The sequence below is a fragment of the Phacochoerus africanus genome, chromosome 1 (genome assembly GCF_016906955.1).
Source record: "Phacochoerus africanus isolate WHEZ1 chromosome 1, ROS_Pafr_v1, whole genome shotgun sequence".
Classification (NCBI taxonomy): domain Eukaryota; kingdom Metazoa; phylum Chordata; class Mammalia; order Artiodactyla; family Suidae; genus Phacochoerus; species Phacochoerus africanus.
This window is the reverse complement of record NC_062544.1, coordinates 25,845,411-25,864,282: the sequence shown is the minus strand read 5'-3', so window position 1 is coordinate 25,864,282 and position 18,872 is coordinate 25,845,411. Positions and strand designations below refer to the sequence as shown.

Here is an 18,872-nt window from a genome sequence, read left to right as displayed (position 1 = left end):
TGAGCGGAAAGGTACTGTCTCCACTCTTGCCAGTTGCCATGCTTGCTCATTCATGGGTCAGAGCCTGGCTTTGCCATTGCAGGTGGACGGTGATGACTGAGGCACCATAGGGGCCCAGGACTGAGTTGAGACAGCAAGGTGATCAAGGGGCTTGTCCAGGGGGCAAAATTTCAGGGGTGTCAAAACTTTTCATTAATAAAGACAAATAATGCTATTTTTTAAAAGTAAAAATTAATGTAAAAAATCATGATGAACCAAATCTCAAAATATTGGGGTTTTTTTAAACATTGCATTGAAATACTGCTTTTCTTTATTACTGAATTTCTGGTGTACCCTCACACTTGCCTCCACCCCCAGGCAAGTACCTTACTTGCTCAGCCCTCATCCTGGCCCCAGGAGATAGTAACGAGCAAGTGTGGAGAGGACATAGTGGATTTGGCTGCAGGCAATCTCCTTTAAATTTTGGTCATGGCAAATAAAGGAATACTGAAGAACACCTTGAGAAAAATTTCTACTTGGTGCTGATGGAATGGAACGTGTTGGATTATTCATTTTATTGGGGGGCGTTCTAGTCAACCGACAACCAAAATCGTCTTCTAATTTTCCAGGTGGATCCTCTAAGAATAAACAACCCAAAGACCATCCGGTAAGTTATGCCAGGCCAACAACTTGCCAAGCCTGCTAAGCAAAGATCAGGTGTCATTCAGGTACCAAACACTGGCCTAGGAATTAGCACATGCACAGGGATGTCTAATAGCCCAGGTGAGTGCTGCAGCCTCTGAGGTCCTTGCAACCAGGACAGGCTGTGATACTCCTTCACATTCCTGGTCCCTGGACCCAACTCCTGGGTTAGTGCATGCTGATGTTGGCTTAGTCGAGTAATTACTCAATGTTCATTTAGTAGGGGTTACGTTCACTTCCAGACAGATTGGGGCAGTTAACAGAGTGGAATCTTCTAGTAAGCTAGCCATTCGTCTATAGGTTTTGTTGTTTTGACTAAAAAAGCAGAGAAAACCACTTATCATCAGCAGCCCTTCACAATGGAACAAGTGTACTTTGGGCAACTGTTCATCCTCAAAATGTATTCTTTGGAAGAAAGCATTATTCTCGAAACACTTCCAAAATAAGCTTAATTTTTTTGAGATAATGTTAACCTACAGAATAGTTGCAAAAAGTAGTACAGAAAATTCCTATGCATCCTTTATCCAGCTTCCCTTAATGTTAACATTTTAATGTTAGCATAATCAGAGCACAATTATCAAACCAGGGCATTTACATCAGTAAAATACTATTAACTAAATGACAGACCTTATTCTAATTTTACTAACTTTCCTTCTAAATCCATTTTCCAGTCCATGACCCATTTCAGGATCCCACACTGAATTCAATTGCCACGTTCCCTAAGTCCCTGCCAATTGTGATGGTGCCTCAGTAGTTCCTCATCTTTCATGATCTTAACCTTTGAAGAGTACTCATCTGCTATTTTGTAGAATACCCCTCAGCTGGAGTTTGTTGAATGTTTTCTCATTATTAGACTGAGATTATGCATTTGCAGCAGGATTTCTCCCAAGACCAGTGTTGTATCCTCCTCAATACCTCTTCTCAGGAGGCCTGGGATCTGATTTGTGTCCTTCCTGGTGATGTTCCCTTTCATCGCTTGGTTGGGGTGGTGCCTCTCTGTTTCTCCATGTAAGGTTACCATCTTTCCTTGTGTCATTGATAAGCGGATACTTTGGGAGGATACTCTGAGACTATGCAAATATCCTGCTTCTCATCATACTTTTGCCCACATGTTTGGTATCCACTGATGGTTCTTCCTTGTAACAATGATTACTGAGGTGTTTGCCTAATCAAAAATGAACTTTTGATCATCTTTAAGCCCTATTTAAGGCCCAAAGGCCAAAAGCTACTGCATTCCTATGCAGGAATCTGAACTCTGTTTCCAACTGGCCCACATAAGTCTTCAAAATTCTCCACACTACTTGGAAAGAAGCCATGGACAATCAATAAGCATTGTCAAGGGAAATGAAACAAATGTCTTTATCTCTGCTCAGGGCTGGGTGTTTTCTTTGTCTTTCAATTGCTACATTCCTGAAGTAGCCTCTTCTTGACCAGTCTCAGGAGAACTTTTAAAAGCAGCAGATCCAGAGTTGCTGGGGAGAAAGGAAGTGCACAGGCAGGTTCCCTGGGCCTGTGGATTTTTCTCATTTGGGGAAATTCCCTTGAGTCCCAGGCAGGGGCATCCTGATAAATGCTGATCAACTTGTCTCTCCAGGAAGGAAAAAACAAGAGTCTGGATATTAAGTGATTGTCAATTTTGTAGTGTGAGTACTCCCTTCATGGTTGATTTTCAAGCTAATAACCTGACATCACTGAACACAGAACTGGAGAGAAACGGGCTGCAGCAGAGCATTCAATATTGACATCTATAATACTAAATATCTGTATATATTTCTACCATTTTACAGATAAAACAGATGCACATCATCTCAAGCACATAGATAAAAACAAGGCACGGTTAAGATAATGAGAATGCGACTGTTTTAAGTATGTATTTGTTATCTTTGATTCTAATACAGTTCATTATTTATAGATATTTATATAAAATTTTAATAATGCTTGCTATTTAACAAATAACTCACAATGATTCTAAAATTTTAACACTTGGTTTTCATGAGCTGGTGTGAGCCAGCTCCAGCATACCACCTCATCCACAGAGTGGTTACCATGAGCCGCAAAGTCCTGGAACACCCCAAAGGAGCCCCTGAAACAGCACTGACACTTTTCTCCAGTCCCTCCAGGAGCCCTTGTGAGGTTCAGACGCCCTGCAGGTGATGGCGCTGCTCCAGCAGCAGCATCTGCTGCTTCTTGGCGAGCCTCCCATGGAGCCTGTGAGGACTCCAAAGCATCTGGCTGCTGCCAGGGCTAGCTTGAGAGCTGCCTTCAGTGCTAATGGGGTACCAAGTCCTCCCTAAGCCCAGTGTCTGTTTCCCATTCTCCCAGGAGGCCAATTGGCCCTTAACCATTCTTTAAAAGAAATTATAGGGATGTTTTAGAAGCAGCCTGGAATAGTGGGAGGAGCACAGGAGGGAAGGGGAATAGTGAGGGAGGAAGCTAAGGCACACGTACTAATATGGATTTTCTGCCAGGTACAGGGCTGCATGCTCACAGTGTTCCTGTTTACTGTAATCCTGACACATCCGGGGCAACAGCAACCTCATTTTTACCAAGAGATTACATGACTTCCCAAAGTTCCCCAGCTAATAAGGAGTAGAACTAGGGCATATCCCAGCTCTGCTCACCCCTCGGCCTCATAGGAAGTACACGAGGTGCTTTCTACATATTCGTGGATGGACACATGAATGTAGCCTAACTCCGAAGCTCGTGCCCCTAACTCCACTGGGGAAATGATGCTGGTGAAAGTGCTCTTTTTTTTTTTTTAATTTTATTTTATGGCCACACCTGCTGCATATGGGATTTCCCAGGTCAGGGACTGAGTGAGCTGCAGCTGTGACCCCCACTGCAGTGCCAGATCCTTTAACCCACTGACCAGGCTGGGGATCGAACAAGCACCTCCGCAGTGACCTGAGCCTCTGCAGTCAGATTTTTAACCCACTGCGCCAAGGCGGGAACTCCTGGTCAAAGAGCTCTTACTGAATGAGGTAATGGAAGGCAGTGCAGTGTGTGAAAGGCCAACTCTGGCATGTGACGGGGCAACTCCCCCAGGCTCTGCCTTTCACCAACTCTCTGACCTTAATTAGGAAAGTCGCCAAGCCCCTCTCTGAGGCTCGGCCTCCTGACCAGTAAAATGGGGATAATAGCACTCATTTTGCCACATGGTAGCCAGAAACAAACAGTTGTGATATATGAGAAAGCACTTTGGCGGCTAAAAGGTGCCAGGAAAGAAAGTAGACTGTGTGTCACCGTCATGGCATCATGTCATTCCACTGGCCCAGGAAGGGCAGGTTTAATGCCATGGATACAGAGGAAGAGCAAGGGCTAAAAGGAAAATGGCCTTGGACGCAGCAGAAGGTACAGGATTCTCATCTATTTCAACTTAAGTTTAGGGCTTAATTGGCTGCCCTCTGTTTGGAAGGCACCACAGACAAAAGAATTTCAGGAAGCCTTGTCCCCCTGCGTTTTATTTGATATACGAGGGAGCAGATAGGTTAGAAGACCACCCTGCTGTTTTTGCTGGGTAGTATTGATCCTGGGAACTAACTGCCAAGGCAAAAAAGGCAGCGTCAGCCTCCCTTCAAGCCCGCATCAGGCAGTCCGCCTGGGATTCTCAGAGAGCTCAGAACTTCAGAGGAAGACACCCAAGCACAGACTGGCAGGGCCTGCTTCTTTCACAGGGCCGGTCAGGGGTGGCACTGGACCAGGGACACCCTCGAGACAGATTACTCCTTGTGCATGCCTCAGTGCCTGCCTCACCCACGGGGACCCTAACAGACCTGATGATGCCAACCAAACTGCCCTTTTGCAGTTATGCCTGGTCCTCTGTAAGGAAGAGATAGGAGTGTGAGTGTGTGTGTGCATGTGTGTCTAAAAGTACATGCACCCAAACTCACACATGTGTATTCAACACAGGAGACGAATCGCCCATAGCAGGTGTGTGGAGGGGGAAGCAGGAGACGGGGATAAAGGTAAGAAACACACACACAGGAAACAAGAGAAGGCCTTGCACAGACCAGTGAGGATAGCATGTCATAAACTGAGGGCGACTGGTTCAGCCCCTGTACCTGACATCCAAGGGAGGCAACGAGGGAAAGGCCCACAGCCTCCCGGCACTTAGAGCCCTAGACTCAGGGGGAAATCAGGCTCTGCCACTGACTGGGGTGGGTCACAGTCATTCATTTATCCACTCCTTCAATAGATGGCTTCATAAGCCAGGCACTGTGCGGAGTGGGCAAGGGCAAGAGGCAGGCTGCAGGGCAGGGCAGGGCACCTCCAATTACACAGGCAGATGGGGCCACAGAGGATGAAAACCCACGTGCTATGATAGAGCAGGCATAAGCTTTATGGACCACGAGAGAGGGGTGTGGAGGAGGGTTAAAGAAGGCTTTCTGGGGAGAGTGACGTTTTATCTGACTTCTGAGCATTAGGTAGGATTTAGCTAGGCAAAGAGAGGAGCAAACAGCACACACAGCAGCCCAGAAGAGAGAGAGAGAAAGTGGTGAATTTGAGGGATTGAAAGAATTTTAATGGAGCAGGAGGATGGGGAGTAAGAGTGGAATTGGCAAGAGGAAAGGCTGCAAATGTAAACTCCGTGAAGTTGGGGGAGTGAGACTTGCTCTCGGAGCTTCTGTGCTCAAAGCCTGGCAGGGGACACATGCGGGAAAGGATAACACAAAGCAATTAGTGCTGTGACATCAGTCTGAACACATAGTTATGTCAACACAGAGAAAGAAGTCCTTAAACCTGCCTCGAGGTGGCAGGGAGAGGAAGAAGACATGGACCTGAGAAGATTTCAGGAAGGAAGTGTTATTTGAGCTGAACCTAAAAGGAGTTTAGGATTTTACTCTCATAAAAAGGATGGGAACTGGGAAAGACCTTGCAAGCAAGAGAAAAGGCATGAGCAAAAGCTCTCCCTACCAGTGTCTAAGCTGATGAATAAAAATACCAGAAACTCCAGACCAAGTGTGACTAACAGAGGGCCATGGTAAAGCACTCAGGTTTTTGGACCCAAAAACTTATTTGTTTTTTAAAGCTGATCCTGTGCATTCTCTACCTCCACGATGCATATGCAACCAAGGCCATCTCCTGTTCACAGCTAAGCGTCATCTGTACCCACTTTGTGATCGCTAAGCATGGTACAAAACTGACAATTCTCCTGCCTGCCGGGAGAATGAAACATAAAAACCAGAAAGCCTGTTTTAAGAGGGGGGAAGCCAACTCCCTCCCAGTTGGGCATAAAATTAAATTTTATGAGTAACTCAGCAGCCTGTAAGGCACAGAAGGAAGCCTGTGTGAAACCACATTTCAAAGTAACCTAAGTTGACAACTACACTTGCTCTCTGAGGGGGAGAAAAAGAGTTAATGCAGGCCTTTCACCCTTCACCTGAGACGGTCTGTTCATAAGCTAAGTGCAACTTTAGTGAGCTGGGGGAGGGAATTTCACACTACCATTAAAAAAACATCAGCACCCAGGCTTGGGCCTACATCACCCCCTGAGGTCACCCAGGGTCACAATGAATAAGGTAATAATAGGAAAACATAGCTTCCTGGTGCCAGGCCTGCTGTGCTGAGCTGTAAGTATCCAAACAATGTCCATCTAGATCTACTGAAGACATGCATTCTCTCCCATCCTCCAAACACACAATGCCCACCCCCACCCAAGGAGGGCTAGCATCCTGCTCTGTAATTGTGAAGTTTCCACCTGCGGTTCTGCTCCTGGGAGATGTTTCTGGCAGGCAGATCTAGTCCATGCTTGAGCTGGAGAGATGGGCTGTTCTAAGGTACCAAGAAAGAACCACTAAAAAATGGATGGCCATGTCGTTATCAGCACAAAGGATCCAAACAATGAACAGAAAAATCCAGGACATCTGCCCTTGGAGTCTTCCTTTTAATTGTTCTCCCAAATTTCCAGTTTTGAGAAGCTGGTGCCTAAAGAAACCAACAGCACATCTGATGGCTTAGATTTTCAAAGTCATAGCTTCGTACCGGCCATGTCCCCACTACTGCATAAAAATGAATTTATGAGTGCAAATGACTGTATTTGAAGATTTTGCCATTTTACGGTTTATTAAAGGCCAGATTGGAAGATGCAAGGTTTTATAGACCGGAAAAGGCTCTTCAATTAAGAAGGGAAAGACCTGAGGAAGAGCCCAATGGGTCTTCCATTTCCAGTGAATACCAAAAATGAAAAAAGAAAAATTAGGTCCCGTTAGAGTAGTGGTTCTTAAAGTATAGTTCCTGGGCCAGCAAAATCCAGACCACCTGGGAACTTGTTCAAAAAATAAATGATCAGGCCCCGACCTCCAAACATAATGATGGGAAACCTGTTTTAACAGCTCCTCGTGACGGTTCAGATGCAGGCTCACGTTTAAGATCTTCTGCACTAGAGCTGTGGTCCTCCACCGCTATTCTGCCCGCCTCTTCTCATCACCTGGTGGACATGTTATTGTGATGCCCAGGCCAATTAAAGCAGAACAACTAGGACTGGAGCCTAGGCACAGCTGCTTTTAAAAAAGCTCCTCAGGTGATGTCATGTGCAGCCAGAGTTAAGAGCTGCCATATACTGGACTAAGAGAGATTTAGATTAGAAACTTTGGCACTTCTGATTTTCAGTTTAGCTCAAAGTAATAATGGCCACTGAATGAATCTTTATCACAGAAAATGCTTTTGAGAAGAGGAGCAATTTCCATCTTCATGAGCTGGAGATGTTATATGTGAAACTCACCAAAAGCATTAGAGTCTTGTACAAACCCAGTAGCAATAAGATTTTAACAACTCACTAGCAAAAACAGTTGCTCATCCTGGGAGAGAAGTAGGCTTGTCCCCACATTCAAAGGTCATTAGAAAAGCAATGCACTCAGAAGCAGGAAAGGGTGACATCACACCTCCCACACACCTTAAGTCTAGATGCCATAAGCCCCCAAGGAGAGCTCTGAGCCTCCCACTTGCTTCTTGGCTTTGAAGCCCCACGTACTCGGGGTGTTGGAGAGAGCAGCCTCTTCTCACCAGCATCTGATGTTACACAAGGTGCGAAATGATGGCAACCTGGCAGGCTAGAACTAGGGGGCCGCTCCCATGGGATGGGCAGAGCCTCAGGATCGCTGCTTAAGGGAGCTGTGAACCGGGGCCGCCCTTCTACCTAAATCACAAAATTGGGAGAACACAGTATAAGGGTGTTCCTCAAACTGGGGTCCACTAGCATTGTCCCAAGGATACAGGATTTTTTCCCCATGAAAAGAGACCCAAGCATTGCTTAAATGTAAGAAACACTGTAAATTCTTTTCCACAGGAAGAGGCCACATTCTTTGGGATGTTTCTTAGGAAATAATGAGCCAACCCTTATGTGTCTACACCATCAGTGAGAGTAAGATCAAACAGTCCCTTAAACTTTTTTTTTTTAAAGATCAAATAGCAAAGACTGGAACCAGTTCAACAGCTAGCGAGTAACATGCTTCTGAAAACAACAGCGTCATCATGACATCCTTGCAGAGTGAATTTTAAGTACATAAGCTTTGGGCATTAAACTCCCTCTCCCCCGAAAAAGGATGAGAAAAGGAAAAAAAATGTTTTTTAGCCCCAATACCTCTGATAATGCAGACTTTTGAGTCTGACCAACCTGGGTTTGAATTTTGAAGTTGCTATTTATTTGCTGTCTGGCCGGAACATTTCAGATTAACATCTATAAAATGGGAATAATAAACCCTTAGCAGTGATCAGGGTGAGCAGAAAGAAGGCTTGGATTGCATTTAGCACAGCACCCAGAAAGCAGTCAATCAAGTTGCAGTCATCATCATTAACTATCCACTCTTGGACACCCAGCTGAAGCTTCACTTCTCTTGTGAAGACCTCCTTGACAAAAATGCTCTCATACACACAGTCTTTGCAGTTCCAACACTCCTAGTATACATCTAGATTTTAGTCATTATATTATATTGCAATTGCTTATTTATATGTCTGCACATATTTTCTGAAGGAAAAAGACATACATTTGTGTCCCCAGTGCCTGGCACACACCTGGTACATCATATGTACAAATGAATGAATAAACAAATGAATGAATGAAGTTAGCTATGAATTTACCTATAGATGAAATATGAAAAAATCTAACAACGATGGTAAGAGTGGAAAGGACAAGTCAGAAGAGAGGCATCCAAGGAAATCGATAGTGGTAGATGACGGCCTGGGAGCAGGAAAAATAGTATTTTGCAGAGTTTTCTAATACGGTCAATCACAGACACAGTCCATCCAGAAAGCCCTTCTCTGAGGATTTTCTAGGGAGGAGAGAGGTTGGAGATAATGGTCACACAAATACTTAGAAAAGATTTATCGGTTGCTTGGGTCTACCCAGTCGTCTGAAACCAACCCATCCAGGGACAGATATTCCTGGATGTTACAGGAAAGGTGAGGTTGCCAAAGGAACATGAGTCAAATCAGGGTCAAATAAGGAAGACTTAACCCCATCTTCCAAGTGTCAAGAATTCTCTTCCTGTGTATAACACTGCCTCTCAGTCTTTGCTGTCGTCACGATGTCATCTCCCCCAACGTCTTCTGCAGACTCTGCCCTCTGGAAGCCGAGCACTTCCTCCCACCGCGACTTTCCTTTTGGTCTCATCACTGCCTGCTCTCTGAATGATGTCTGCCAGCACACATTGGCTTCACTGCCACAGCCATCCCCTCTCACCATCTCACCCCTCACCCTGGCTCTAGAGTCTAGGCCTGAGCAATCTGTTCACTTAGGAAAAGTCCTAACCATTTTCACCATCGCAGGAGATAACTGGAGAAACAAAACCAAGGAACAGCAGTCAAGAAAGCAGATAAGTGGGTTTTCTTGGCTATGGAGGCATAGACAAGCCTCCCACCCACACTCTGGTCTCCACAAACCAGGGCTTTAGCAAATGAACAAGCCAGCTAAAAAGTCAGTAGCATGTCCGTACCTACACCTTGAGAAAGCCCGTCCAACAAGAAATATGGTGACAGAATGGTACATGCTTAACTCCAGTCCCCAAACCATCTTTCACAGCCCAGGGGGTTAGTCATTGGAAAAGTAGACCCGCTGAGCAAGCCATGGACTTTTATCTTTAGACTTCAACTGCTATTCATCAGCATCAATATTTCAGAACTTAATCAGCTCGGCCCCATCTGAGTCCAGAACGTCTATATCACCATGAGTACTCACTGCATCCTGAGAGCTGAGGACCTCCAAAATGCTGTTGAGTAATTCAACACAGTACTTCTTCTCCTGGACCTGGTGTTGCATCTCATCCTTCTGCTCCAGCAGCTCCTTCAGTTCCTTGGTGATGACAGGAAGCAGAATGTCCCGGCACTCTGGAATGAAGTAGTTCACAGGTATCTGAGCATCTTCGTTTTAGTTTCCTTTCTATCTTTTATAGATAATGCTTCATTAAATAAATAACTGATGAATATATTCTTCTTGCAAAAAATGTAAATGTTAAAAATTAGGTTAAGATTTCTTTAGAACATTATGTTCCAACCCCTAACTTCCACTGCCCAGAGGGAACAAGTTATTTTATTTCTATACATATGTATATGTATACATATACACACAGAGACATATATATACTTATACACTCACACATACACCAGTATAAAATATGTAGTATCATTTTTTCTCCTCTTATAATGATTTTTATTTTTTCCATTATAGCTGGTTTACAGTGTTTTGTCAATTTTCTACCGCACAGCAAGGTGATCCAATCACACATACATGCATACATTCTTTTTTTTTATAATTTTTTTTTTATTTTCCCACTGTACAGCAAGGGGGTCAGGTTATCCTTACATGTATACATTACAATTACATTTTTCCCCCACCCTTTCTTCTGTTGCAACATGAGTATCTAGACAAAGTTCTCAATGCTATTCAGCAGGATCTCCTTGTAAATCTATTCTAAGTTGTGTCTGATAAGCCCGACAGATGATTAGATTCGGAAGATGTGGTAATATATACACAATGGAATACTACTCAGCCATAAAAAAGAATGACATAATGCCATTTGCAGCAACATGGATGGAACTAGAGAATCTCATAATGAGTGAAATGAGCCAGAAAGATATACATTGTTTTTTCTAACTTATCTTGCTAAGTGACTAGACATAGTTCCCAGTGCTACACAGCAGGATCCCATTGCTAATCCATTCCAAAAGCAATAGTTTGCATCTCTTAACCCCAAATTCACAGCCTATCCCGCTCCCTCCCCCCTCCCCCTCCCCCTTGGCAGTCTGTTCTCCAAGTCCATGCTTTTCTTTTCTGTGGAAAGGTTCGTTTGCGCTGTATATTGGATTCCAGATATGTGATACCATATGGTATTTGTCTTTCTCTTCCTGACTGACTTCACTTAGTATGAGAGTCTCTAGTTTGATCCATGTTGCTGCAAATGGCATTATTTTGTTCTTTTTTATGACTGGTACAACCACTATGTAGTATCATTTTGATTTGGCTTTTTGTTTATGTAAAAACAAAAAACATATCTCACTGTGATGATAATCCTCCAATATCTTCTTTTCTATTTTTTATTATAGTTGATTTACAATGTTGTACCAATTTCGGTGCTACAGAAAAAGTGTCACTCATACATATATATATATACATTCCTTTTCTTATGTTATTTTCTATCAAGGTCTATTCCAATAGATTGGATATAGTTCCCTGTGCTATACAGTAAGACCTCATGGCTTATCCATTCAGTGTAACACAGTTTACTTCAAGATCTTATATGTTTTATATATGTCTGTACCAGTACAAAAATATAGTGTCATTTAGTTTTGTCTCCTTTTATAAAGGGGACTACCCCTGCACATATTGTTCTGTACCTTAATTTGTTTCACTTACCAATATTTTGGAGCACTTTAATGTTATATATAGCTACAAAATAATTATTTGTAGCTGTTCTATAGTACTATCTACTATGGATATATTTGTTCATTTAGCCTTAGCCTTATTGATGGGCATTTTTCATTGGCATAAACTGTAAAAATTGAACAACTTTTCACTTACATCCTTGGGCCCCATGGCTTGCTTGCTTTCTTTTTTTTTTTTTTTCTTTTTTCTTTTTAGGGCTGTACCCATGGCATATGGAAGGTCCCAGGCTAAGGGCTGAATTGGAGCCACTACTGCCAGCCTATGCCATAGCATGGCTTTCATTTTTAATAAATTAAAACTGCAAAGAAGAGTAACTCTCTTGGTGTTGGTGTCTCAGGGAATATCTGGAAAGTTCTGAAATCCTACACAGTTTTGTTTCTGTCTTCCTCTAAAAAATGGCAAACCTTGAGGGATCAAAAAAAACCCAAAAACATTTCAAGACACCCCCACCTAGATTAGCTCTGAGATGTGAATCATATATTCCGATGTCATTTTCATCTGATACAACAAATAAGTGCTGAGCATCTGTGATGTAGAAGCCACTGCATTTCTGGAAGCAGAGATAATATATGGTTCTCTTCCTTAGATACTTAAAATCTGACAGAGGTGGTCAGCAACAAAACAAAGATCAATGGCAGAAGACAGGGCAAGTTAAAGGTGAGAAGAAGTAGGCATCGCCTCTAGTGCTGTCAGTCAGCATCTACTCCTTCTTCTGGCAGAGCAGCCTGCTTTCGCCCTGGGGAGCCACCTGCTATGATACATAATCCCAGGGATGTTGTTATACGGCTTCCTGCCCATCTCCGGACAAGGGCTGGGTATCTGACCCTAACTGGGATACCACCTTGATGTAAACCTTGAGGGAACTTTACTAACAGCAATTGCTGACAATGTTAACATGCTGAGTGCTTACAATGTGCCAGGCACTGTTTTAAGTGTCTTGGGTGAATTACTTCAGTTAATCTTCCCAATGACCCTAGGAGGTAGATACTGCTATTTTCCCCAAGAGCCCACAGCTAGTAAGTGGTGGATCCAGTCTGACTGCAGGGCCTGTACTCTTAATCTCGAGACAAAGGGTATTGTCTCTCTTGGAGCTCCTCCGTCTGCTCAGAAGTGCCTGTGGAGGCTGTCCGTGAGTGGCTGCTGCTTCCTTTCCCAGGGCTATTTGGAGACTCTCCTCTCTGAAGACCGGTTCCCCAGCTTTTCCTCTGATGCCTGAACTACTTCCTATCATCCAGATACATTTGCTTTTACTTAAATGTAACAGAATAGTTTTCTGTTGCTCACAGCCAAAGAATCCCAACTGGCAGAGTCATAAAATGCCATGTGGGCTTCAGAAGGGAAAAATGATCTATGGTTGGAAGGTTCATAGAATTGCATGTCTTCTCTTAAAGCACCAACCTTAGTTTGTAATTAAATTCTAATCTGTGTAACTACCTAATATCCATTCATCCAACCAAAAGCTTCATGACAGCCAGACTAAATCTCAAGTGTCCAACACAGTACCTGGATCATAGGAGCTATTCAGTAAATCCTGGTGGAATCAATGGAAGAGGCATCATTCGAGACGGTCACTGATGAGTTAATAATATCACCATTGGGGGAGTGCATATTTAGGGAACAGAGAGCGATTTAGACATAGACCTTGGTAAGTAGAAGAGTCTCTTGGACATAGGTAACTTGAAAAGGAAATAACACTGCAACAACATTGAAAAGGAAAACTGATGGGAGACTCACAGCGAAAAGAAAAATTCTTAAATGCCATCGAAGGTGTTAGGTCATAGAAAGGTCTGAGACTGAGCTCTCCATCCCTAGGAATATTTAAGGAGTAGGTAGCTGCCTCTGGACAGAGATAATGAAGAGGTATTCAAAGTCATCAGATGAAAGGTTAAATGGAATGGCTGTTGAGGCCCCATCCAAAATACTAGGGTTCCTTAAAATACAGGTTCAGAGGAAGAGGCAGAAGGAAGGATATACTTGCCAGGTAGAAAGACAGTGGATGTGTCTGCATTGTTTACAAGATTGAGGTTGTGGGAGCTGAAGACCAGGCCACTTCAAAAGCAGTGGTTAATCAATCCGCAAGTCACTTACTTTACAAATTATCAAAACCAGCAACCCCACAAGACGAAAGCTCTTGGTGCTGAGAGTCAGCAAGATTTTAGCTGAGGAAGCCATTAGTAAGGTAGCCTGTTTTTCAGAAAGTACTCTGTCTTCTCGTTAACCATGATTTCTCAGAAATGTCTGGCTCCTCTGTTTTGAGATGAAATAATTTTTCTGATTTGTAATTGGAGCTGTGAAATTACATTAGTCTGCAAAGCTTCAGGAAGCAGCCTTTCTAAATTGTGGCTTGATTGTCAAGAAAACAAACACAAATCGTTTAAAAGATAAATATTGCAGAGCCTTAAATCAGTCTATAAGCAGAGGCAACAAGCACCAGAAACCTGCACACCCAGCCTGGGTAACTGAGCCCAACAAAGGCTGGGAACTCTGCCATCGGGCGCCAAGTCCAAACTGTCACACAGATCAAGTGCTTAGGAACCTGCAGAGCTGCTCAACTCGGTATTTTCACAGAAAGGAGTTTTCTTTTGTCAAAGTGATTGCAGAGAAGAAAATGCAATGTTCCTGGGCTCTAGATTCTTCCTTCTGAGAGAAAGTTTTGTCCTATGGCAGATTTCATAGCTCTGTTCAAGCTTTTGCAATAATTTCATGACTCAGTGATACCTTGGTATCAGGGATACCAAAGAAAATGGTCCTTTTCCTCTCCTCCTTCTCCCCAGCATCACCCCATGGAAAGAACAAAATGATCCTTTGCCCACTTTGGAAAACCACCTTGAGGTGCATTAGCCTACTAATCTATCTGTGATTACAGCCACCATCGTGGCCCCAGAGGGAAACACTTCTAAGGACACACCTGAACTGGCCATCTTCCCCACAAGTCTGCTCCTTCTCCTTCACTCTCTTGGAGCTAAGACACCCCCAGGCACACAGTCAGCCAAGTGGATTTGATGTCTTCCTCTCTGTATCCCCAACGTCCTCTCCATCAGGAAGCCAGATCCATCTTGTACCCAAGCCGACTTCCTGCATCCTCTGTCTCCCAAACTCATCTCCCCCTTCCAATCTCAGTGGTAGGAATTTCTCCAAACCCAAACCCAGCCAGGGACTCCCTTCCTTGAAGTTTTTCGGGTGTTTCCTAGGGCCCCCAGGGGGAGTTTTATGCATGCTTTGGCAGAGCTAAAGGCCCTGAGTGGGCTGGCTTACCTTACCTCTCTCCCCTCCACCTCCCATTTTATTCCTCCATGGCCTCTCTGCTTGCTTCTGAGTCTTCACATGCTATTTTCTTTGTCCAGAATGTTCTTATCCTACCCACCTTCACCTGACAAACTCCTCCCTGCCTTCTAAGTCTTGACTTAGATGCCAAATCTCCGAGGACAATGTTCCTGACAGCCCTACTCTGACACGGGTGACCCTGTTCTGTGCTCCTATAGCACCCAGACTAGACTTTCATCTTCCTATTTCTCACACTATGTGGCCATCATCTGGGTAAGAGGACACATGGTGAGATTCCTATTATATCCCAGAAATGAAGCTGAGGCCCAAAACTGAGGACAAAAGGTGGAACTGTCCCACATTCTAAATCCTAACTGTCTCCAGTAGTTGGGGTACACCATCACCCTTCACAGTTTTTTCAGAGGTGCCAGTTCACTAATCTGCTTGTACCTCGGCCTAGAAGAGGATAACAGAGGCCTTGGGATCCAAAGCAATGCCTGTAAACAGAAGCCACTGCCTCTCCTCCCTGAAGCTGAGCTGGAAACGTCACTCAGGAAACAGATGAAGATGAGACTGGCACCTCATACCCCAGTGGGACGTGTTTGCTGATCTTCCATCCCAAGCACATCCTGGTTGCACCAGCAGAATGGAGAGACTTAAGAACATTTGGGAGCCCCTCTCTTACTCTGGGGAGAAAGGTTAAACACACAAGGTGTCTGTGTCAGGGCCTCTGTCACATCCTTAGCATGGTTACCCAGCTTCGAAGCCTGCCCATGGCAGCCCTCGCTTGGAATTTCACTCCACACACAGCCAGCCCTTCCTGTGTCACCAGCGCAGGTTAATGGACTCTTCAATTCTGTTCGATTTTTCACAGGCTTTACGATGAAGCTCATTCTGCTTTGGTCAAGTTCCTATTGACTGAAAGGCGAATTCAGCTCAGCTCTACCCTCCCGGGGAACAGGGAGGAACTGGCAGTGATCAAGGCTTGTCCTGCGCTTCCCGCCAGCTTTTTGGCAAGCAGGGAAGACCCCTAACCGAAAGCCAACCTTCCCCCTGGTAAGGCTCAGCACTGTAAGCCCAGCTGTGCTTGGCTGATTTCCTTCTTTTTGGTGGGGGCGAGGGTAGTATTTGCAGATGTCAGAGATCACTTGATTCCATCAGCTAGACACGAAGGAGGACCACCTCACACAGCTCTAGTGTGACAGCAATTGTTCTCACAGCCTCCCTCCTCCAGCTGGCTTGTCACAAAGAAAATAATTCCACCCACTGGGAAATCAATAACGGCGCACAAACTTCATACTCCAGGTCAGGCTACAAGCCTTTCACAACTCTACCAGCGTCGTCCCCAACACCTTCTTCAGTGGGTCCTTGTGGTTCACTCTCCTTGCCTTCCCAGAAACATGCCTAATTCCTCCAGCCAGAATCATCCCTCACTCCCGCTCCAGCCGGCCTCTGCCATGAGGCACATCTCTACTTTATGAAACCTGAGGGCTGAAATGTGTCTCCCCAGCTCCACAAACAGAGCTTATTTAGAGATTTCAGAACTCAGCAACTATAAAGAGTCTCTTGAGGTATCTTAGAGTGGTGAAAATGTAATTAGACAACACATGCTGAAGAAGAAACGTACTTTTCAGGACTGTATCCTAGCTACCCCCTTAAAGTCCAAATCAAGCTACTGCTTTGCCATCTATCCTTTATATTCAACATAAAACATGGTATTGCCCTAAACCTATAAGCAAACCCCTTATAACAAGTTGGTGTTTGACATTCAGAAGCACCGTGATGGTAGGAGGGGTAGACTGATGTACAAATGCTGGAATTTTCAAGATGAGCATGTTTATGTCCAAAAAATGCCATGCTCATTATGAAAACAATTTGTAAGCTCCGAGAGCCCCTATGCACACATTTAGATCCTTAAGCTTATATACAGATCGTTATTGTAACAGGCACTGTTCTCGTGGATATTATGTTCTAGTGGGATATCAGAAGTAATTTAAGAGGAGACTACTTATCTTAGGTTGGATTTTCCAGAGGCAAACTCTGAGATGCGGTCTGGGCAAAAGTGACTGACTTAATGGGGAAGTATGCCAGGAAAACTGGAAGGGCGGTGTGGAAGTGGAGCCCTGAAGGGAACAAGGCCAGGCAGGCTGCAGTCTCACAGAGGGGAGGTCTGGGGACAGTGTGCGCCACAGGGGCCAAGCACGGGAATATTCAGACCTTGGCCATGGGCGCACGGACACAGGTGCTGTCAGTGTCTGAACAAAGCAGGACCCTGCAGCCCCAGGGCATCAGGGGCTGGCTATTGGGAGAGCGCCCTCCCAGAGTGCCTTACAGAAAAATGATCAGGAACTGCAGGAGACAGGGGCAGAGCCCGAGAGTTCATGCTACAATAACAAATACCAACAGCTGCCGGCAAGACAGCGATCTGGGTGACCTGAGAAAGGGATTCTAGGGGTGTAGGGAAGGCTGTTCCACATGGGGCAGGTACCAGGGCCCCTCTGTGATGGAGAACTTGAGCTGAGACTTGGGAGTGAGAAGGAAACAGCCTACAAAGAGCTCAAGGAAAACCATTCCAAGCAGAGGGAATGGTGTGTGAAGGTTCTGGGGGGGAGATTCGCTGAACATGTCAGAAGAACGCATGGAAATATGTGTGGCCAGATTAGAGGACACGGGGAGTGTAACATGAGGCAACACACTCGGAGAGTTTGGCCAGGGCAAGGTCTCATCAGGCCCTGTGTCCCACGCTTAGGAGTCTGATGACATGCTTTAGTTCTGTATTTTTATTTATTTATTTTATTATTATTATTATTATTATTTTGCTATTTCTTAGGCCGTTCCCGCGGCACATGGAGGTTCCCAGGCTAGGGGTCGAATCGGAGCTGTAGCCACTGGCCTACGCCAGAGCCACAGCAACGCGGGATCCGAGCCGCGTCTGCAACCTACACCACAGCTCACGGGCAACGCCGGATCTTTAATCCACTGAGCAAGGGCAGGGACCGAACCCGCAACCTCATGGTTCCTAGTCGGATTCGTTAACCACTGCGCCAGGACGGGAACTCCAGTTCTGTATTTTTAATAGTGGATAGGGATGGGCATAGGGAGGAGAGCAGGAGAACACCGAGGAGGCTTTTCATAGAGGGACAAAGAGGTCTGATATTTATTGGGCCTTTACTCCTTCCAGGCATGCTCTCTATGAAGAAGGATGTCACTGTGCCTATTTTAAGGAGGTGGAAACGAAAGCTCAAGGTACCAAACTTGCCAAAGATCACCCAGCCAGTAAGTGGCAGAGCTGGGATTTAACCCCAGAAAACGTGATTCCAGAGCCTATGATCACATCTACTGAACTACCCTGCATCCTTACTGTAACAGTGAAGGGGAGAGAGGATGAGAACTTGATTTGTTCATAGCAGGAGAAACAAAGGAAAATGGATAGACTTGGGGTACCGTTTGGAGGCAGAATCAATGACTTGCTGACAGGTTAGATGTGCTGTAGAGATGTGTAAACATAGCATTTTGAATGTTTGAGTGAGAGAATAACAGATCCATTTTAGGGTTTATTGAATTAGAATCTAATCATGAAGCCCATTTCATTGCCTCAACTAGCAAGTAATGAAAGACTCCCATCAGCATTTCCCCTGATGGTGTGAAGTGGCTGAGAGACGGCCCACCATCATGCCTTCTGGAAGCGATTAGGACATAATAAGGTGTGTCCTGACAGGTGCTTGCACTTTCAGTTACCCCTCTGCACTGCACTTTCCAAGATGACTTACACTGCCACTGCTGACCAGCCTCCTCTTTGCCAGCACACTCATTAAACCACAGTCCTGCTCCACAGAAAGTGCTTTTAGGAAAATAAAGGTGCCAATTGAGTTGTGACCCCAAACTTGATTTGTTCCCTAATGCTTAGAATGATTACATCCACGATGCCACACCAGATGAGCATAGCCCAGCCAGTTAGAAGACTGTATTACCCACCTCTTAACCTGGCTAATGAAAGGAGAAGCAAATGAAAGGCCTGGGGCTGAACCAAGTGGCCTCTATACTGGATACT

At 44.8% G+C, this 18,872-nt stretch overlaps 1 protein-coding gene across 3 annotated transcripts in view; it reads right to left on the bottom strand.

Moving 5' to 3' along the window:
• DOCK2 (dedicator of cytokinesis 2) overlaps positions 1-18,872 on the bottom strand; it is a 404,312-nt gene that overhangs the window by 245,888 nt on the left and 139,552 nt on the right. For all 3 annotated transcript variants that reach the window (XR_007135520.1, XM_047784590.1, XM_047784680.1), the window contains exon 26: positions 9,854-10,002. Coding sequence is in view for 2 of the 3 variants with exons in the window: in XM_047784590.1 (XP_047640546.1) it covers positions 9,854-10,002 (149 nt within the window). In the remaining variant the exon portion in view is untranslated. The remainder of the gene's footprint in view (positions 1-9,853; positions 10,003-18,872) is intronic.